Source organism: Schistocerca nitens, chromosome 3 (genome assembly GCF_023898315.1).
Source record: "Schistocerca nitens isolate TAMUIC-IGC-003100 chromosome 3, iqSchNite1.1, whole genome shotgun sequence".
Classification (NCBI taxonomy): Eukaryota; Metazoa; Arthropoda; class Insecta; order Orthoptera; family Acrididae; genus Schistocerca; species Schistocerca nitens.
This window is the reverse complement of record NC_064616.1, coordinates 55511825-55534397: the sequence shown is the minus strand read 5'-3', so window position 1 is coordinate 55534397 and position 22573 is coordinate 55511825. Positions and strand designations below refer to the sequence as shown.

Genomic DNA, 22573 nt, shown 5'->3' with positions numbered 1-22573 from the left:
GCACCTCAATGCCCTCCGCTGCCTGAGCAACACCAACTGGGGTGCAGATCACTGTACGCTGCTGCAGCTCTACAGAACCCTTGTTTAATCCCGCCTTCACTATGGGAGTCTGGTTTATGGTTCGGCGGCACCCTCAGCATTGCGTTTACTTGACAAAGTGCACCACTGTGGCATTCGCCTAGCGACAGGAGCTTTTAGAACAAGTCTGGTGACCAGCGTCCTGGTGGACACCGGAGTCCCTCCATTGCAGCTTAGGCGTGCACAACTGCCGGCCAGTAATGTTGCACACATTTGTAGTTCTCCTGCACATCCAAATTACAGTCTCCTTTTCCCACCAATTGGTGGTTCATCTCCTGCATCAGCAACACCTAGGTTGCGACCTTGCCTGGACCTTTCACATGGCCCTAACGATTCATTTAACCCCGCAGCTCTCCGCTGCCATTTCCTCTCGATTCTTAACATGTACCGAGGCCATGAAGTGGTTTACACTACATTGACGGCTCAATGACTTATGATCACATCGGCATCGCATATGTCCGTGGAGGACATATTGAACAGCATTTCTTCCCTGATGGCTGTAGTGTTTTCAGTGCCGAGCTGGTGGCTATATCTCATGCTCCTGAGCACATTCGTTCATGTCCTGGGGAGTCGTTTCTTCTGTGTACTGACTCCTTGAGCAGCCTACAAGCTGGTGACCAGTGCTACCCTTGTCATCCTTTGGTAGCGACTCTCCAGGAGTCCATCTATGCCCTGGAACAGTCCAGTCATTCAGTGGTGTTTGTCTGGACCCCAGGTCACATCGGAACCCCGGGCATTGAACTTGCCATCAGGCTGGCCAAACAGGCTACGTGGAAACCGCTTATGGAGATCAGCTTCTCTGCAACTGATGGAGATCAGCTTCTCTGCAACTGACTTACATTCGGTACTATGCCGCTAGGTTTTGCAGCTTTGAGAGACGGAGTGGCATTACCTCAGTATGCACAACAAACTGCGTGCCATTAAGGAGACTACGAATGTGTGTAAATCCTCTACGCGGGCATCTCTGTCAGCTCTGCATTGGCCACGCTTGGGTGACACATGGCTACTGAGGTCGGTGCGGCACCCGGCTGACAGTGGTCCATATCTTGTTGAGCTGTCCGTCTTTGTCCGCCCTGCGACGAACTCTTCAGTTACCAGACTCGTTGCCATTAATTTTAGCTGACAACGCCTCATTGGCTAATTTAGTTTTACGTTTTATAAGTTTTCGCGCATGTCCTTTGTCCCTTTGTGTTGTCCACTCTAATGCTTTTAGGCTGGCTGTTTCAATGTGTCTCAGAGTGGCTGGCTTTTCCTTTTTATTCTCGTGGTTGGCCAGCCATGGTCATCTGCTCTCTTGTTTTTATCCCTTCTACCTGTTTCTTGCGTCTCTCTGTGGTTTTCTTTTCCTGTTTTGTCCATAGTAGTGTTGGTTGTCCTTCTGTCGTTCTTTTGGTTCTTCCATTCTCCTGTTATTGTGCTGTACGTCTCCTTTCTTTTCTTCTTTCCCTTGTGTAATTATTTTACTGGGAACAAGGGACCGATGACCTCACAGTTTGGTCCCTGCCCCCTCTCCTTTAAACCAACCAACCAAACAACGGGCGCATGTGCTTGAGACTGAGTGTATTACATATAACAAATTTTCTTGGTATTGGAGATAGAAACCTCCTCCCAGTTCTAAAGAAAAATTTGGTATGTTAGCTAAATTTTATACAAAGCAATGTATGATGTAATATGCACCTAATGCAAAATCATCGTGACCTTTCATTACAAACTTTTAGAATTTGTTCATTGTTTTACTTAAATGTGAAAAATCACAATAATTATGATCATTAATGAAATAATAGACACTTCATCATGAAGCTGACATACAAAGCTATAAGTAACATGAAAATCATTTGTTTACCCTGAATAGTTTCTGTAAAATTGTTTGAGAAATGTTGCAGGGTGTACACCATGATTCTGTTAGTGCAGAGCATCACCAACCTGTGGCACCAATGGCTGGCAAACAATGTTTCATACATTCTGGCTTGCCGGCAGGCACGGTTCTGCACCAGTTGGCGCTGCCACCTGGCTGCCATTGTGTGCTGCCTCATTAGATGAGAGAGAGAAATTTTCCATGCTGCTTCAAGCTGCCTCACGCTGGCCTCGGCGAGTCAGGTAACCTGCTCTCTTTCCGTGTCTACACTTAGAAAGCCATCAGATTGTCCGTTTTTATCTTCCATCTCCATCGTGTGCGTTTCAAAGTAGCTATTTGGCTGAAGAAGGATCAACAGACACTGTTAAGGAAACAGTCATCAGTATTGTATTCAGCAACATGTTCCACCACCTAGTGACTTACTTAGCTGCTATAAACTGTTTGATAGTAAACATTTATTCTACATTTACATATGTATTCCACAAGTGATCATAGGAGGATGGCAAGGGTACATTGTACCACTGCTAGCCAGCTCCATTCCTCTTCCACTCACAAATAGAACAACTGTTTATATGCTTCCACAGGAGTCCTGTGTTCTCTTATGTTGTCTTCATGATCCTTACATGAGATGTACATTGGTGGTAGTAGAGTTGTTTCGCAGGCTGAGTCAATAGGGAATGAAATATAATTAAGATTCAGTTGTGTGAAATGGAATCAGTGAAAAAATTTCAGAAATTTTATTCAATATGTGATGACACCCAAAAATTTGTGGCAGACCAGGACTCTGCCATTTATTTCAAGTGGTCGCTGTGCCGTTTATTTCAAGTGGTTGCTGTAACCATTTAGTTGTTCCAGGCACACCTATAATGCCATTTCGAATTTTCAGTGACACAGATGTTACTTTCTATTACTTCCAAATACTTCAAGCAGAGAAATGATTTGGAACATTGTTCCAGGAAAAACAGCGATCTCTATAATATTGTAACATGTTTCAGTTCACACATTCACGATCACATTTAAGTTGTTTATTCTTATTGTAGATGAAGGAATGTAAGATCTGAAGACAATTTCTTAGAAGATCAAAAAGTAAACTATAAGAAGAGGTTCTCTCACAGGGTATGTGGAAATAGCGTCACTGGTTGAACAGATTTGTTTGAGGTGTTAATGTTCCTGAGATATTAACATTCCTGAGTCTGCTCTAAAGCCCATTCGCGGTGGTACAATTTCTGCATATCGTGTGGGATAGTATCTGACTACAGTATTCAGAAGTAATAGGAAGGAATCATTAGAGGCATTCATCCTTTTTGGAATGGATTTCATGCCATTGCGTATTCATTAGTTTAATCTCCATTGGCTTCATTCATTCCATTTCAGTGATTTTAGTTCAGTTAGTATACATGGAAGGGTAAGCCACAGTCCTCCATATAATCCATTCCCTCACTGGTGATATTCCCATAAAATACTTCAGAGAACTTGTGGTTGTAGTGTCAGAAACTACAGTAAAACATTTTTTTCAACACTCCCATCTAAAACTCTTTCTCGTGCATAATAATCGCTCACTTCTGTCTCTCAAAAACTTCCATAAGAGAATAAATTATCTCCCATTAAATTAGTCCTCACCTGCACAGGACTCTTTTTCACCTTCACACATCTGGGCTCCTGTTAACAGCTAGCCACTGGAAGCATCTCTCCTAGCCACAATCCTGACATCCATGTGCAGATCACATTCCTCGTGCATCATCCTTAATTTCGTTCATATTAACTTCACTCATTGTATTTCAGCGGTTCTAATTCAATCTGTACTTATACAGGGTGTTACAAAAAGGTACGGCCAAACTTTCAGGAAACATTCCTCACACACAAATAAAGAAAAGATGTTATGTGGACATGTGTCTGGAAACGCTTAATTTCCATGTTAGAGCTCATTTTAGTTTTGTCAGTATGTACTGTACTTCCTCGATTCACCGCCATGATTTCATACGGGATACTCTACCTGTGCTGCTAGAACATGTGCCTTTACAAGTACGACACAACATGTGGTTCACGCACGATGGAGCTCCTGCAAATTTCAGTCAAAGTGTTCGTACGCTTCTCAACAACAGATTCGGTGACCAATGGATTGGTAGAGGCGGACCAATTCCATGGCCTCCACGCTCTCCTGACATCAACCCTCTTCACTTTCATTTATGGGGGCATTTGAAAGCTCTTGTCTACGCAACCCCGGCACCAAATGTAGAGACTCTTTGTGCTCGTATTGTGGACGGCTGTGATACAATACGCCATTCTCCAGGGCTGCATCAGCGCATCAGGGATTCCGTGCGACGGAGGGTGGATGCATGTATTCTCGCTAACGGAGGACATTTTGAACATTTCCTGTAACAAAGTGTTTGAAGTCACGCTAGTACGTTCTGTTGCTGTGTGTTTCCATTCCATGCTTAATGTGATTTGAAGAGAAGTAATAAAATGAGCTCTAACATGGAAATGAAGCGTTTCCGGACACATGTACACATAACATATTTTCTTTCTTTGTGTGTGAGGAATGTTTCCTGAAAGTTTGGCCGTACCTTTTTGTAACGCCCTGTATTTAAGTTAATCAGCTTCATTTTACTTTTGAAATATGAAACCAACAAACTGTATCTCTTTCTAGATCAGTTACAAGGAGCTATTACCGTGGTGCTGCTGGTGCTCTTCTTGTATACGATATCACAAATCGTGATTCGTTCAATGCTTTGGCAGACTGGCTGTCAGATGCACGATCACTTGCCAGTCCAAACATAGTTATTTTGCTTGTTGGAAATAAGAAGGACCTTGATGCTGAAAGAGAAGTTACCTTCCTGGAAGCCAGCTGTTTTGCTCAGGAGAATGGTAAGTTTGGCATTTGCTCATGGCACTATAATAGTTCATGTGAACCTTAAAAATTAATGATGTCGCATAACATATCTGTTACAAAGTTTGTTGAAAATATATTTAACTACTTCATGACACTCCAAATTATATCAAATAACCATTTTCTGATAAGAACTTTTGTTTATCATTTAACTTCATGAAAGAGAGTTGGTATTCACCTTCTCAGATTAAAAATTAGGTAAAAGAGTACATAAAATAAGGGGAAGCCAAGTACTCACTTACAGCAGACTGATGTGTGGAGCGTAGAAACATGTAATGGGAGACATTATTTGCACTGCTTTTCATCCTCTTGGTCTTTTCTAGTAAAAGTACATGCATTCACATGCACAACCACACAGACACCCAAATGCAAACTCCCGTGACCATGACAATGAAATGATGTTAGATGAACTGAAGTTCATGAATGCGAAGTCTGAAATATAGTATAGTTTTCTATACAATGTCTAGTTACATTTAGTCCCCCCCCCCCCCCTCCCGTCCCTAGCATCCCCAAATTTAAAACCACTAAACTCAGAGTAATGAAAGCCCTTTCTGTAATCACTGCTAGCAGTACAAAGCTGATGAATAGAACAATGCTGTTGTCAGCACTTGACTGGTGCCAACTTGAGAAATATCAGAGAATGTAGACTTTTTCAACATTCAGCATTTTAAGAAAAAGTTACACACACAGCACTGGTTCCTGTGAATATATTTCACGAAATATATATATATATATATATATATACGTACACAGTCTACTTTAATCAGTCATGTTACTGAGCAGCTTCCTGTTCTATTTTAAACATAAGTTACAGTTAAAACTTTCATCAGTCAGCGATACCACTCGTACTGCCAACTTAACAGCATTGACCAGACATAATCACAGATATTGCTGCCCAGGGGAATAACAGCCTCAGTGTACAACATTAATACATGCGTACATTTTCAGGGTGGTCAGAAACAGTCTGCTGAGAAGCAGTTGTTAAGAAAAAATTGATATGTTGTGCCATTTCTGAGTTAATTAGCATTGAAATTAGCCAGTCAAGCTGATATACGTGCAAATTCAAGCGGCCTACCAGATGCAGTCAGTCTGAATTGTTCCCATATTGTAGATGATAGTGCACAAGACTGCTAAGCCTTTGGCTCAGGTTTGATCCTTGCTAATTTCCCATGTCTAATTTTTGTATCGCTGCCTTGTTTGGTTTTAGAGAAACCAAATGAAGAACGCATTTGGCAACACTGTCTCTGCCAGGCTGCATGAATTTGCACGCTTAACATCCTGCTTGACTAATTTCGTGGCTAATTAACTCAGATATGGTGCAACATTTCAAAATTTTTTCTAAAGTTATTTCTCACCACAAGCTACCCTTCAACACCCTTACAGACATCTCAGACTGTTTTGACGATCCTGTATAAATACATATTTGAAACAATAAGTTACAGTACTTACTGCCATACAGTAACCTTAATTAACAAGCATCAAGAGATATGCTGGACATTTTGCACATAATATGCTTCTACGTGGTGTGTTTTGAAACACTCTGGCATACAGAGAACATCATCATAATTTGGACACCACAAAGACGTTTCTTTTCAGAACACTTTTCCTTTGTGGTTCTTTCTTACATTGGCAGGCACATGTCTGGTGCTGCAGTTTTTCCACAATAGGTGGTGAGTTTTTGTGGCAAAATGCCTGCTACTAAATCTGTGCAGACCTAAGAAAGAAAAAACTTCTGTATCTTGATTGTGTTGCAACCCTGAGAATTTCCTAATTCTATATACAACTTGGAGAAGTTATATTTCTCATTTTTCCTTTTGTCAGTGTTTTGCATCTCCTTGTAAAAGATAAATGCATTTATGATGCTGTTTGCAAGCAGAGGAATGAAAAAGTTGTACCACTATTTGAATTGCTTTTTCATGAAAGGTCTGTTTTATATACTCCTACTTATACTTTTGACCTAAACTCACTGATTTTTGAATTCTTCGCAAAGCGCATGGAACTATTACTGCAAAATATGAGTATATATCCTTAATTTTGCCATTGTCCATTTGCTCCGAACACAATTCAATTTCAGCTTTATTTATGTCTGCATTTGATTTTGTGTTTCTCTGAATACACATTGGCCAAAAATTCTGGTACAATGTAGAGACAATGATCAAGCGTGAATGCTTGCAGATTTTTGTGATACAAGGACAGAAACTTAATGGTTAAAGGGTGAATTTTTGAAGACAGATGTTCACATTGTTTGAACATAGTTTTATTTTATGTCTTGCACCATTATTGTAGACATTCACATTGTTGATAATTTAGTAATGCTACTTTTAATAATCTTACACATTTCCAATATTTAAACGCTGCCAAGAAGTTATTTGGAGAGAAATCTGTGTGTTCCTGTTGGCTTCGTATAATGCCTCACTCTCACAACTCTGTTCTGAGTGAGGAGAATGTCTGAGCTACATGGAGAGACTCCCCAGAATATGAGACTGTATTGCGTTACACCATGAAACAGTGCGAACAGTCTCCAGGCTTCTGCTGTACAAGAGTGTGCCTCGGAATAACATGCTGCTTCAGCTCTCTACTTGTTTTTGCTGATGTGTGCTTTCATTTTCAGTTTCCCTGTATCCACAGGCTGGAAAATCTTGTTTCTATTGCCATGAATTTTCATCTTTGGCTCGATTTGCCTGCTTCTTAGATGACACTTCAGTAAGGCACTTTTCTTTGTGTTGATTATTAGGTTATTTCTGCGAAACCAATCAGCCAACTTGTTTGTACCTTCATTTGTGTCTTCTTGAAGCTCATGATCATGTTTGCTACCAAGGAGGAGAATGCTGTCATCTGTAAAGACTGTACTGGTAATAGTACCTCAGTTTCAATAAAAAGAGCATCCCCTTCCCAGTCAAGAGTGCTGCTCACCTGTAACAAACTGGTGACGTACTGGTGACTGTCACTCCCCATAATAGTCTAAATCTGGTTCAGAGCCTCATTTCCCACTGAGACCTTCTCTTGCAATCAGATGACAAACTACACTTCAACTTGGAGCGATGGGTTGTTAATCTCGTCCATTGTGTTGATAGAAGGCCAAAGGACGATAATGTCACTACTGGTGCCTTCATCTTAGCCTTTGAGGCAGATTCATTGCCTCAAAAGGTCAAGGTGATGGTATTCTGATGCAGTGCGAAATCATATGTTCCTCCCCACCATGAGCTGCTTCAAGTGCTTGTAATTTGGGTTCATGTCTACATGTTTCAATGCTAGCACCATTTGTAGAGATTGTAGATAAGAGCTGCATACGAATGCTTCTTGTGCCCCTGCATCCATCTGTGTTAAGTGTGGAAAGTACCTTTCTCCTAGCTCACCAGGTTACAATGTTTTCCAGAGACAGAAGAAAATACCAGAAAACAAAACTCTGGACAAACTAACTTGCCAAGAGGCCAAGAAGAAGTACAAGCAGTTGCACCCAGTATGTAAAACAGTGTCATCTGCTATAGCTATGGTGACGATGCCCCCTTTGGTGATGGTACTCCTGCCCTTTACACCTCTTACAGTAGGCCCTCAGGGCTGCTCAACCATGCTTGTCCCCCTGATGGTTGGGAGGTCCCCTCTTGCTGCTTCCCCCACACCTACTTTGGGATTGATGGCTTCCCACCCACCAGGGACAATGGTTCCCACATCACAGTTGGAGACAGATCACCTCCCTTTGGGTTCTTTTGCCAGGAAGGGGCCCCTTGGAACACTTTCTTCGAAGGTTTCTGCCAGTCTACAACTGGACACCAGCCAGTGGCTGAAGGAGTCACTAGCTGCTGATCACAAGACGTCGTGATCATCATATGTCATTGAAAGTGATTTAGAGATGCCCTCACAATTATTGAAATCATCTAAGTAGAGGAAAGACAAGAAAAAGTCTTCCAAGAAGGCCCTGATGCCACCAGTTCCCACCTGTTCCACAGCTGCGGCAGAGATTCCGGTGACCCCTGATGCCCCAATTCACTGATCCCAGATCCTACATGTGTTGATGCCATAACCCCTCAAAAAGTGGCAGCAGGTGATCATAGGGCATAACCTGTCCACTTGGTCCTTTCATGGCCTTACAGTATATCGACAACATCGTTCTCCAGTGGAATTGTAGTGGATTCCTCCATCACCCGGATGAGCTATGACAGCTTGTAAGCACTTCACCTGCCTTGTGCATTGCCCTTCAGGAGACATAATTTCCAGCAACGTGGACCACAGCCATTTGTGGATACCAAGAATAATATAAGAATTATGCTACCTATGACATGGTGTTGCGCAGAGTTTGCACATAGGTTCTGGACACTCTTTATAGCAAACTTGTGCCTCTTAATACACCTTTGGAGGCTATGACTGTTGAGGTAAAGGCATTTCAAGACATCTATCTGCAATGTTTACCTCCCTCCTGATGGTGAAGTGTCTCAGAACATATATTGGTTTCTCAGCTCCCCCCACCTTTCCTAATCTCGAGAGATTTAAATGCCCATAACCCTTTGTGGGGTGGAACAATGATCACTGGCTGTGGTAAAGACCTTGAAAACTTACTGGCACAATGTGACCTCTGCCCCCTTGAGTATTGGTACCCCCACAAACTTCAGTGTGGTAAACAGAACTTTCTTGACCATTAACCTTTCCATTCATAGCCCTTGTTATCTCCCATCCATCCACTGGAGAGTCCACAATGACCTGTGTGGTAGTGACCACTTCTCAATCTTCACTCAGTGTCTCTCCTGTTAATGCTTGCCCAGATGGGCTCTCAACAGTGTTGACTGGGATGCTTTCACCTCTGCTGTTGCCCTTGGCTCCCTGTTGCACAGAGAGATCAGTGAGGCAGTCCAGAATACAACTACAGCCATTCTTTGTGTTGTGTCTAGGAGTCCTACATACTCGGTTCGCTAGACAATCAATCAAACAACTCGTATTAATGAGTTTCATTACAACAAGTACAAATACTTAACTTTGATCTGAGAATTCTTGTAGTCCTTTGTACTTGATCATCCACAAGTGTAACTACACAGATGTCTCGCAAGCAAAAGGCGACCTACGAAATATTGTCTTATGCAGAATAGACAAACACAAGTAACACTTCTGGCCCTAGTGACGGCTACTAACAAAATCTGTAAACTGAACTGCAGTGACTGCTGAGCTCTAACTGAGCTACGCGGAGATTACTACTGAAGAAGCTACAATGCGTCGGTTATGAAAGTGGCTAACATTGAAGCTGCTATCATAGTGGCTAATGTTGAAGCTGCTATCGAAGTGGGCTGCCACCAGTCAGGTGCGGCGCTTATGTTGTCTTCACCTAGGGGCCGCTGCTGTTGCATTGTTATCCTGGAGGGAGGTCGGTCAGTGTGCAATTGGCTGACCTCTTCTGAGCCTTCTCTTCTCTGTCGTTACCGACTGGCATGCCGGCGCTGACTTTCCGCCACTTTCGGTAGCTGATCCCCTGTTAATTGGATCTGCCTCAACAAAAGACAGTACCTTGGTGGGCATCTGATATCTCAGAAGCCATTAGAGATTGTAAGCGAGCTGTCCAGTACCATTAATGGCACCCATTGCTGGAGCATCTCATTGCTTTTAAATGGCTCTATTCCCAGGTCCATCACCTAATAAAACAACAGAAGCAAGAATGCTGGGAATTGTAGTTTCAACCATCGGACCATGTGTCTCCCATTCGCAGGTTTGGGCAAAGATCAGACATCTCTACAGATGCTAGAGCACAGCAGGTGCTCCTGATACCTTGAATGGCACTGTCTGCACTGACCCAGATGCCATTGCTGAGCATTTTGCTCTGCGTTGTGCTCAAGCCTTTGCATATGAGAATTATCAACCTGCCTTTCTTGTCCTAAACCATCGGGTGGAGCTAAAGCAGTTGTCTTCTACTATACCTCACCTGGAGCCATATAATGCTCCATTCAGTGAGCGGGAATTCGTCAATGTCCTAGCCCACTGTCCTGATGCCTGCAGCCTCAGGACCAGACTGCATCCTTGACCAAATGATCAAGAACCAACCAGTGAATTGTCAGCCTCATATCTGTGCCTTTTTTTAACTGCATCTGGATCGAAGGTGAGTTCAGATTGCAATGATGAGAAAGCATTATCAGGGTCTTCTGGCTCCGTCCCAGGGTGGTTTCACCAAGGCTGTTCCGATACTGATAATCGGGTTTACCTGGTGTCTGCCATCCAAACAGCTTTTGCCTGACGTCAACACTTCATAGGCGTCTGTGTCAATCTGCAAAAGGCTTATGACACCACATTGCAACACCAAAAGCTCCCAATTTTTATCCAGAACTTCTTACCGCACCATGTGTTCTGGGTTCGAGTTGGTGCTTGCGTGCCGTCTGTCCTCTATGCCCGATCATCCGTCCTATGCCTCCTCTCTTGATGACTCCCTCAACTGCCAATATGGGGTAAGCTTAACTCCTTTTTGCCTCTCAGGTTTCGCTTTCATATAGTGCTTTGGAAGCTTAACCTTACATTACCTGTCACTTTCTCTATGGGTGAAAACCCTTCACCACCTTGGCGTCATGCAGGGTCTGTGTTCATCTTGAACTTAATTTGCTTCCCAAGGGCATTATTCGAGATTCGACATATCACTGTAAGTTTCTCAAAGTTTGCACGCAAATTGGAGACAGCGCCTTCATCTACACTGATGGTTCTAAGATCCTCCGTGGTATCAAATGCGCCTTTGTCATGGGCAACAAACATTTTAGATACTGGCTTCTAGACCAGTGCTGAATTTTTACTGCAGAACTTTCTGCCCTCTATCAGGCCACTGAGTACGTCCGATGACATAGGCTTCTCAATTGTGTATTATGTTCAAATTCACTTACTGCCCTCCAGAGCCTCTGTGTCCTACACAACAAATATGCAAGTGCTTCCAGCCGCTCGCTGATTATGGAGCCAATGTAATTTTCACTTGTGTCCCTAGTCACGTTGGAGCGTCGGGGAATGAAGCTGCCGATGGTGCTACCAAAGCTGCAGTCTGATTACCTAGGCCTTTTAGCTATTCTGTCCCTTCAGATGATCTCTGTGTTGCTGCACGTAGGAACATTGTGTCCCTCTGGCATGAACACTGGTCTTCTCCATATGGGAACAATCTCTGGGAAATTAAATGCCTCCCAACAGCTTGGATGACTTCCTCTCGCCCCTTCTGTCATGAGGAAATACTTTCAGCTCTGCTGTGTATTCAGCATTGTCATTTCAGTCACTGTCATTTGTTAAATGGAGATGCTGCACTACTCTGTGCTTACTGCAACCAACCATTGACAGTGTGCTATTTTCTGACCCAATGCAAATTTAATAACTGTTTATGTTTTAATATATGTTTGTAATCTGAATTAAGATGTTTTAGCAGATACAGCATGAGCTGTAGATCACATTTTGCTTTTTATTTGTCAGAGTAATATGGTGAAGGAAATTTAGTTTTCAACCGTTTGAGCACCCTCCTCAAAGGGGAAGTGATTGTTTTAAGCTACCCCTCTACTCTCATTGACTAGGCTCTGAGTATTAGGCCTTGAGTATCAACTGCATCTGGTAACTTACTATTTAAAGTTATATGACATGGGTACTTACGACCTCAACTGTTTTGCACCCTAAAGTAACAACAACAGCAGCAGCAGCAACTCTTATTGTGGATTCCAGAGATTTTGGTCCCTCAGAAACATATTGTGGGTATAAATAAATAGTGGCTGGTAAAAGTAGACTGTTATTGTTGTGGTCTTCAGTCCAGAGACTGGTTTGATGCAGCTCTTCGTGCTACTCTATCCTGTGCAAGCTTCCTTATCTCCCAGTACCTACTGCAACCTACATCCTTCTGAATCTGTTTAGTGTATTCTTCACTTGGTCTCACTCTATGATTTTTACCATCCACACTGCCCTCCGATACTAAATTGGTGATCCCTTGATGCCTCATAATATGTCCTACCAAGCGATCCCTTCTTCTAGTCAAGTTGTGCCACAGATTTGTCTTCTCCCCAATTCTATTCAATACCTCCTCATTAGTTATGTGATCTACCCATCTGATCTTCAACATTCTTCTGTAGCACCACGTTTTGAAAGCTTCTATTCTCTTCTTGTCTAAACTGTTTATTGTCCACGTTTCACTTCCATACATGACTACACTCCATACAAATACTTTCAGAAACGACTTCCTGACACTTAAATCTATACTTGATGTTAACAAATTTCTTTTCTTCAGAAATGCTTTCCTTGCCATTGCCAGTCTACATTTTATATCGTCTCTACTTCGACCATCGCCAGGTATTTTGCTCCCCAGATAGCAAACCTCATTTACTAAATCTAATTCCCTCAGCATCACCCAATTTAATTCGACTGCATTCCATTATCCTCATTTTGCTTTTGTTGATGTTCATCTTATACCCTCCTTTCAAGACACTGTCCATTCCGTTCAGCTGCTCTTCCAGGTCCTTTGCTGTCTCTGATAGAATTACAATGTCATCGGCAAACCTCAAAGTTTTTATTTCTTCTCCATGGATTTTAATTCCTACTCAGAATTTTTCTTTTGTTTGCTTTACCGCTTGCTCAATATACAGATTGAATAACATTGGGGATAGGCTACAACCCTGTCTCACCCCCTTCCCAACCCCTGCTTCCCTTTCATGCCCCTCACCTCTCATAACTTCCATCTGGTTTATGTACAAATTGTAAATAGCCTTTCGCTCCCTGTATTTTACCCCTGCCACCTTCAGAATTTGAAGGAGAGTATTCCAGTCAACATTGTCAAAAGCTTTCTCTAAGTCTACAAATGCTAGAAACGTAGGTTTGCTTTTCCTTAATCTATTTTCTAAGATAAGTCATAGGGTCAGTATTGCCTCATGTGTTCCAACATTTCTACGGAATCCAAACTGATCTTCGCCGAGGTCGGCTTCTACCAGTTTTTCCATTCGTCTGTAAAGAATTTGTGTTAGTATTTTGCAGATGTGGCTTATTAAACTGATAGTTCAGTAATTTTCACATCTGTCAACACCTGCTTTCTTTGGGATTGGAATTATTATATTCTTCTTGAAGTCTGAGGGTATTTCGCCTGTCTCATACATCTTGCTCACCAGATGGTAGAGTTTTGTCAGGGCTGGCTCTGTCAAGGCTATTAGTAGTCCAAATGGAATGTTGTCTACTCCTGGGGCCTTGTTTCGACTTGGGTCTTTCAGTGCTGTCTTTTTTGATTTACAAAAAGCGTATGACACGACCTGGCGACATCATATCCTTGTCACATTATACGAGTGGGGTCTCCGAGGCTCAATCCCGTTGCTTCATACTTTCTGTATCCAAGTTTATGCCTCCCATAGTTCTGCCCATATCCAGGAGAATGGGGTCTGGCAGGGCTCTGTATTGAGTGTCTCTCTATTCTTAGTAGCCATTAATGGTCTAGCAGCAGCTGTAGGGCTGTTCGTCTCACCTTCTGTCTATGCAGACGACTTCTGCATTTCAGACTGCTCCAGCGGTACTGGTGTTGCTGAGCAGTGCCTACAGGGAGCCATCCACAAGGGGCAGTCATAGGCTCTAGCACATGGTTTGCAGTTTGCGGTCACAAAGTCGTGTGTTATGCACTTCTGTTGTTGCCATACCGTTTATCCAGAACCAGAACTTTACCTGAATGATGATCCACTCACTGTAGTGGAGACATATCGATTCTTAGGAATGGTTTTCGATGCCCGATTGACTTGGATTTCCCACCTTTGTCAGCTTAAGCAGAAGTGCTGGCAGCACCTCAATGCCCTCTGCTACGTGAGCAACACCAACTGGGTTGCAGATTGCTCTACACTGCTGCAGCTCTACAGAGCCCTTGTTCAATCCTGCCTTGACTACGGGAGTCTGGTTTATGGTCCGGTGGCGCCCTCAGCGTTGCGTTAACTCAACCCAGTGCACCACTGTGGCATTCGCCTAATGTGACAGCAGCTTTTAGGATGAGTCCAGTCCAGCGTCCTTGTGGAAGCCGGAGTGCCTCCATTGCAGGTTAAGCATGCACAACTGCTGGGCAGTTATTTTGCACATGTTCATAGTTCTCCTGCGCATCCGAATTACCGTCTCCTTTTCCTACCCACAGCAGTTCAACTCCCGCATCGGCGGCCCAGGTCAGGGCTTTCAATTGCAGTTCGTGTCCGATCCCTTCTTTCTGATCCTTGCCTTTACCACCTATACTTGAGGTCCATTCACATACATCTCCATAGTGTACACCTAGGCTGCAGCTTCGCCTGGACCTTTCACATGGCCTAAGGACTCAGTTAACCTCGTAGCTCTCGGCTGCCACTTCCCCTCGACTCTTGACAAGTACCGAGGCCATGAAGTGGTTTACACTGACATCTCGATGGCTGATGCTCATGCCGGCTTCGCTTATGTCCATGTAGGACATATTGAACAGCTTTCCTTGCCCGATGGCTGCAGTGTTTTCACTGCCGAGCTGGTGGCTATATCTCGTGCTCTTGAGCACATCTGTTCATTCCCTGTGGAAGTGTTTCTTCTGTGTACTGACTCCTTGAGTAGCCTACAAGCTGTCAACCAGTGCTACCCTCGTCATCCTTTGATAGCAACCATCCAGGAGTCCATCTATGCCCTGGAACGGTCCATTCAATCAGTGGTGTTTTTCTGGTCCCCAAGTCACATCGGAATCCCAGGCAACGAACCTGCCACCAGGCTGGCTAAACAGCTACGCAGAAACTGCTTCTGGAGATGGGAATCTCTGAACCAGACCTGCGTTTTGACTTGCACCACAGGGTTTTTTGGTTTTGGGAGATAGAATGGCATAACAGTATGCAGAACAAACTGCGTGTCATTAAAGAGACTACAAATGTGTAGAAGTCTTCCATGCGGGCCTCTCGCAGGGAATCAGTTGTCCTCTGCTGGCTCCACATTGGCCACACTTGGGCGACCCACGGTTACCTCCTGCTCCTTGAAGACCCGCCTCAGTGTTGGTGCGGCACCCTGTTGACAGTGGCCCATGTTCTGGTGCACTGTCCCACTTTGACTGACCAGCGACAAAATCTTGGTTTACCGGACTCGTTGCCACTCATTTTATCTGACAATGCCTCATTGGCTGATTTAGGTTTACATTTTATTTGTGAGGGTGGGTTTTATCATTTGATCTAAGTTTTAGCACATGTCCTTTGTCCCTCTGTGTCCTCCACCCTTGTGCTTTTGGGGTGAAGGTTTTAATGTGTTGCAGTGTGGCTGGCTTCTCCTTTTTACTCTCATGGTTGGCCAGCCACTGTAATCTGCTGTCTTGTTTTACTCTCTTCTGTTTCTAGCATCTCTCTGTTGTTTTCTTGCCCTCTTTTGTTCCTTTTAGTGTTCATTGGCTTTCCTGCCTTCTTGTGGTTTTTCCTTTCTTTCCGTTTTGTGTTATATGTCTCATCTGTTTTATTCTCACACTTGTGGCATTGTTTTGTTAGGAACAAGGGATCGATGACCTCATAGTTTGATCCCTTCCCCTCTCGTTAAAACCAACCAACCAACATTTGCTCTTTAGGATATGGACTTCCAGTCGGAGTAACTGGAGGGCCAGGAACCAGCTAACATTCCCGTTGACCTCCCTGGTATGTCAACACCTCCAAGGAAGAAAGACACAAACAGCCTTCACTAAACAGTGGCTTCCACAAGGACTTTTGTGTTTCAGTGGAATTTAAATGAATGTTCTCACATTTGGAAGAATTACAGCTCCTGGTCCAGGAGAAACTGTTCTGCATCTTCTTACAAGAAACGCATCTTAAAGTCACCAACACACCTGCATTGCGGGGTTACCACCCAGACAGGAAGGACGATATTACTGGAGACAGAGCTGAAGATGGAGTGACTGTTTTCATTGATGACAGATGCTCTCCTCTCCTGTCCCTCTTACCACAACCATACAAAAAATTTCTGTGAAAGTTCTAGTACCCTTTAATATCACAGTGTGTTCTTTGTATCTTCCACCTAATGATGCTTTGGATGCAGAAGCACCGACAGAACTCTTCTAGGCACTCCTGTGCCCGTTCCTCCTTGTGGTGGACTTCAATGCACACAATGTGCTGTGGGAGTCAAAGTTTTAACCAGCCAGTGCTCGCAATGGGGGGCAATAGTTTACGTTTTCAAGAAACTGTGCACTTTTTGGGTTTATTATTTGACTTGAAATTAACTTTGCTCCCATACCTGAATGATCTATGAACAAAGGGCTTCCAGTCATTGGATATTTTGTAGTGCCTTAGCGGAGGGTCCCACCTCGTGCAGTGTGGTCTACGGATCAGCCCATACGTCCTACCTCAAGATAATAGATGCTGTCCACTGTGAGGGTATTTGGATATCGACTGGAGCCTCCCGGACCAGCCCAGTTCAGAGTCTGTGTGCAGAGGCTGGTGAATCACCACTCTGGATTCGGCGCTGTGTCCTTTTGGCTTGACAGGCACTGAAAATCTCAGTGTCACCTCAGTCATTGGCATTTAGTGCAGTGGTCCAACCCACCTTTGAATGGTTGTTCAGGAATTGGCCCTGTGCAACCAAGCCATTTGGGATATGTGCTACAGATTGTCTCAAGGATTTGGACCTATCAGACATCAAAATACACAGCCAGTGATGAAACAACATTGCTACCTTGGTGTCTTCAAAGGCTCAAAGTGATTTTAAACTTTACACACTACAAAAAAACTTGTACTCCAGATTATGTTTTTATAGCTTTGTTTTTGTCCATTTTATGTACGTACCACAGTTTTATCATTGTTTAGACAGAGGGATCCCAGCAAGAGAATGTCCTCAGATGTTCTGCTGTTTTCCCCGATTGGGTTTTTAAAGTGTGTCTTCCCGAACAATTTACAAATTATAATGCAGAATTATATGACATTCTGATGACACTGGAAAGGATTCACAGACATCACCATACAAGATTTCTTGTCTGTTCCGACTCACTTAGTTCACTGCAAGCACTGCACCAACTGTATCCAGTAGACCAGCTGATTAAGCTCATCCATGACTCCTTACAGTGGCTCCAACACCATGGCAAGGAGGTGAACTTTTGCTGGGTACCTTGCCACATCAGGATACAGGGAAACGACATGGCCGGCAAAGCCACCAAGGAAGCATGTCGGGATGGTGCTGTCCGTCACTATCTCATCCCTTTGCATGCCATCATCTCATTTTCTGACGGACACATTATGTGTCAGTGGGAGACTGAATGGTTGCAGATGACAGAAAACAAACTGCAGTCACTCAAATTGACTGCAAAGGCATGGCAGAATTCATGTCAGCCCCACCACTGGAAGGAGATTCTGCTTACCAGACTGCGCATCGGCCGTAGCCCTTTAACACGTGGCTTCCACCATTGTGTGAAGTTTGTGGCATGCCAGTTTCAGTTCAGCATATTTTGGCCACGTGTGCCCTATGTACTGATATTAGGGCAGCCCTGAGTCTTAATGGAGATCTGCCCACCATCCATGCAGATACTGTTTCCAGTGTTACAAAAGTTGTGAAATTTTGTGAACTGTCAGGCCTTATCCCTAAATTGGTGGGGAAGGGAGGCAGACTTTAATATATTATAACCTGCTCTACATGTGGGGACAGCCTTCGTCCCCACTCATGGGATTGGCATGCTGACTTTTCGTCAGGGCGCTGGTGCCCACGATGTTGAGCGCCCCTGACCTCAAATCATCATCATCATCATCATCATCATCTACATCTACCAAGCACTTCAGTGGTTTGCAGAGTATGTATGTAGATGTAGATGCCCTCCACATACCACATTAGCCAATCACTTTACAGAGCTTACATTAGTGCTCATAAACATAATGGAATCTGTAATTTTGTATGTAATTGAAGGAGTTTATGCCTTATTGACACTTGGCAGAAAGCCAAGTCTTTTATAAAAGACTCAAGAAAATCTTCTCGGTGACATTCCTTGCATTTCAAATGTAGAAAAGGAACATGAAGTTGTGAGGTGAAGTCAAGGGCAGATCGATAATAAGAAATACCTCAATATTGCAGTACTTAGTATATGGACTTCACAGTTTGATGATATAGTCAACAGGCCGATAAACAACTGCACAATAGCAGGATTTGGATTGAACCCCACTTTTGGCAATTATTTTTTTGTTTTATTTGATTAATATGTTTAATGCATAAAAATACAAAATTGATGGAAAAACAGTTCAAGGTTCTTAATAAGATTGTTTTGGCCCTCAAAAGGATTCAGCATGTGGTTTCTTCTTCACTTAATTTGCAGTCCAGAAGCCTTCCACTTAAATGACCATTGCATTCCACCAGGGCAAAAAGTATGCAGGGTGAGTCATAAAACTCTTTTTCTGCCACCTCCTCCCAGGCAGCTAGGGCAACATCCCAAAGGTCATTGGTGGGGAGAGAGGGGTTCTTGATGTAGGGTCAGACCAGTTTTCTCATGTGGTCAGGTTTGTCCCCACACATGTGATTTAAATAGGGCAGAGGTCTAATGTGGGATGAGATGAGAAATCTCATACTGTTCTTCAGATCACTCCTGCACTGTAGCTAACAACCGTATAGGAGACTGACCATGCTAGAAAGATATTAATCGCTCGCACTGATGGGATCATGATAGGTATTTCCCCATCAAACACTAATTGGTAGAATTGATGATCATCACAGAGTTTCCCCTTGACAGCCACACACTTGCTTGCAGACCATCCTTTGAAAGCCAGCATAAGTGTGATAAGTAGTAGGTTTCTATTGCACCACAGTTAATCAAGGATTTTGCCATGATGTGTTTACAAGTTCATTATCCTGGACTTGGGTTGTTAAACATTAACATAGAGTTCCAACATGCCTCGTAGATTCTCCAGAGGGGCCAGAGATAGCAGTCATGTGTGCATGGGGTGTGCTTGCTTATGTGATTGTGGAATAGCTGATAATGACTATTCATTGTCACCAACAGGCTACCCTGTCTGATGGCTTCCTCCCAAATTTGCTCCAACCACATTCTCTGTGCACTTAGCCCGCTTACGGTTTTCCACTATTTCTCTCTTACACATGCATTCTCTCTCTCTCTCTCTCTCTCTCTCTCTCTCTCACACACACACACACACACACCACTTGAGTAACAAATCCATCAGGGACATTTCAGCCCATCTAAACCTGCTCAAGTTTGACTGTCGTTGATGTGTTTGTGAAGTATAAACACAAAGGAACAACCACAACTGAACAAAGACCAGGCAGGGACCATAAAGCATTGAAGAGTATGGTTATAAAAATCACATGAAATCAGCAGGAGGAGTCACTCGTGAGTTCCAAAGTGCTACCAGCAAACCAGCTGTCACAATGACTGCACGTCGGGAGTTAAAAAGAATAGTGTACAGTAGAAGGGTTTGGGTTTGGCGTATGTCTGGAGAATGTTACCTGCCATCATATGTAGTTCCAATAGTGAAGTAGAGAGTAGGTGGTGTTACAGGATGGGGTTATCTTTCTTGGTTAGGATGTGGTTCCCATATTGCAATGAAGGGAACACATTTTACAGCTTTGTGAACTGTGTACAGTAGAGGAACGATTTGTAGATCATGAATGTTTATATCAGCATGATACTGCACCGTGTCATAAAGCAGCACCTGGGAGGTAATGGTTTGTGGACAATAACATCCTGTTAGGGACTTGCCTGCCCAGAGTCTCAATCCGAACCCAATGGAACACTTCTGGGATGAGTTATATATTTCGCTCAAGAGCCCAGCATGCAGTATCACTACCTTTTCTGCTAGTATAATGTGTTGTGTGAATTCCTAAGGGACCAAACTGCTGAAGTCATCAGTCCCTAGACTTACACACTACTTAAACTAACAACAACGTACATACCCATGCCTGAGGGAGAACTCAAACCTCTGGCGGAAGGGGCCGCGCGATCCCTGATGTGACACATCAAACTGCGCAGCACCTTCTCTGGTTTCAGCTGTTGAGGAAGAATAGGCTGCTATTCCTCTGTGGACATTTAGACACCTCATTGAAAGGGTTCCCCAACAGAGCTAAAGGCAAAAGATGGATACATGCCATATTAATGTCTACTGGATACTTTTGATCATGTGGTGTATATACAGTTATAAACCCCAATACTAGTGTATTGGTTAACTTAGGAACAGAAATGTGTATGAAAACCAAATTTGAAGTGAAATTTTGGTATTTCCACAGTGATAATTTTACTTACACACTTTTGTAATTCTAGTACTTTCTGATGAAACTCCACAGGAACATCAATCAAAGACCAATCCAGAGATGAGGTATTAAATGTTGAACATATTGCACAGTATTAATGTACTAATTTGTATCAGGTTGTGAATAACTTTCTGGTTTACTAACACCATTTTACACAATCACAGATGACCAAACCTCCAGCTGTGTACAGTTGTGGTTAAAGAAAACATGTTGTGCATATGTGAACAATTGAATTAAATTTGCTATTTGAAAAACCTGGATTTGTTTGGTTTGTGCGTCAACAGTGTTACTGTGTCAAATATTTAGTTTTCTCAGTCAAAGGCCAATTTTCCGTATGCAAAAAGTATCATTTGTTATGTAATAGCTGTTGTGGTATAACAGTAGATTTGTAACAAACAGCAAATCATATAAGGCTGAAAAACGTGATGGTGGTGGATAACAGATATGTTCTATTTGACTGTAGAGAGACTGAAAAGTTCTGTGCATGCTTTACTGGCAATTATGGTACTGATGTGTGTATGTACAGAACAGTTTTGCAGTGTCCAAGTGAGTTATATAGTTTGTGTGTATTTCTAATAATAATGGAATGAAACAGAAATTTGTTAGCTAGTGAATTTTTTCGAAAAGAGTGTGCCTTTGTCGTTGTTTTGAATTTGTGTGATTTTAAATTATGGGGACTTCAGCATATTTCGAGTAATAGTCTGTACACAGGGTTGTAGTAAGTATCCTTATTGGTCGTGTGTTACAGTGTATCATTCAAAGATATACTTAAGAATCTTTTAGCATCAGCCAGCCGGAGTGGCTGTGCAGTTCTAGGCGCTACAGTCTGGAACCGAGCGACCGCTACGGTCACAGGTTCGAATCCTCCCTCGGGCATGGATGTGTGTGATGTGCTTAGGTTAGTTAGGTTTAATTAGTCCTAAGTTCTAGGCGACTGATGACCTCAGAAGTTAAGTCACATAGTGCTCAGAGCCATTTGAACCTTTTACCATCAGATTTTCCCCTCTTCCTGTTATAGTCAATATATTTTGTCATTGATTAGGGCCTGACTCTAGGACTCCTGATGCCCCTGATCAAAAATCTCTGTTGTCCTCCCCCCCCCTCCAAAAAATAAAAATAAAAAACACCTGAAATACAGATATTTATAAAAGTTTGTCTAACATGTGGGGATGTTTTTTGTGTGTGTAATACTTAACTATGAGTTGCGAACCTGAAACCATGCTTTTATAAAAAAAAACATTGTGGCCTCAGCAGCCAAAGACTGTGGTCATGTGTGTGTGATTGCTTGTGTGGGTGTAGGCATGCGCTATCTCCAACAAAGTCCTTCTTGGCCGAAAGCTCATTTTTTGGCAGTGTTTTTGTTGTACCCGTACGTGACTCAGCATCTCCATTATATGCAAGTAGCAACTATCCTTTCCATAATTTTGTTAAAACTTAATAAAGTGTCACACAGTAAATGTAAATGCAAACACTATAATTGCCCTTTCATTAAAATTAAATAGAAGCAGTGCAAACAACTTACATTACACTTGGAAAGATACCACAGGCAAAACACTGATCAGTGAAATAACAAAGTGTTTTTCCTTGCCCTGTCATTT

The 22573-nt window shown here is 42.9% G+C and overlaps 1 protein-coding gene across 2 annotated transcripts in view; it reads left to right on the top strand.

Annotated features, from left to right (window-relative positions):
* The window catches only part of LOC126248017 (ras-related protein Rab-4B), a 111616-nt gene that overhangs the window by 39102 nt on the left and 49941 nt on the right, over window positions 1-22573 (top strand). Inside the window, exons 1-2 of one of the 2 annotated variants that reach the window (XM_049948602.1) lie at window positions 2024-2175; window positions 4581-4798. In XM_049948602.1, coding sequence (XP_049804559.1) covers window positions 2027-2175; window positions 4581-4798 — 367 coding nt within the window. In that variant the 5' untranslated portion in view covers window positions 2024-2026. Of the gene's footprint in view, window positions 1-2023; window positions 2176-4580; window positions 4799-22573 lie in introns of those variants that run through there. The other variant, XM_049948601.1, reaches the window with a different exon arrangement.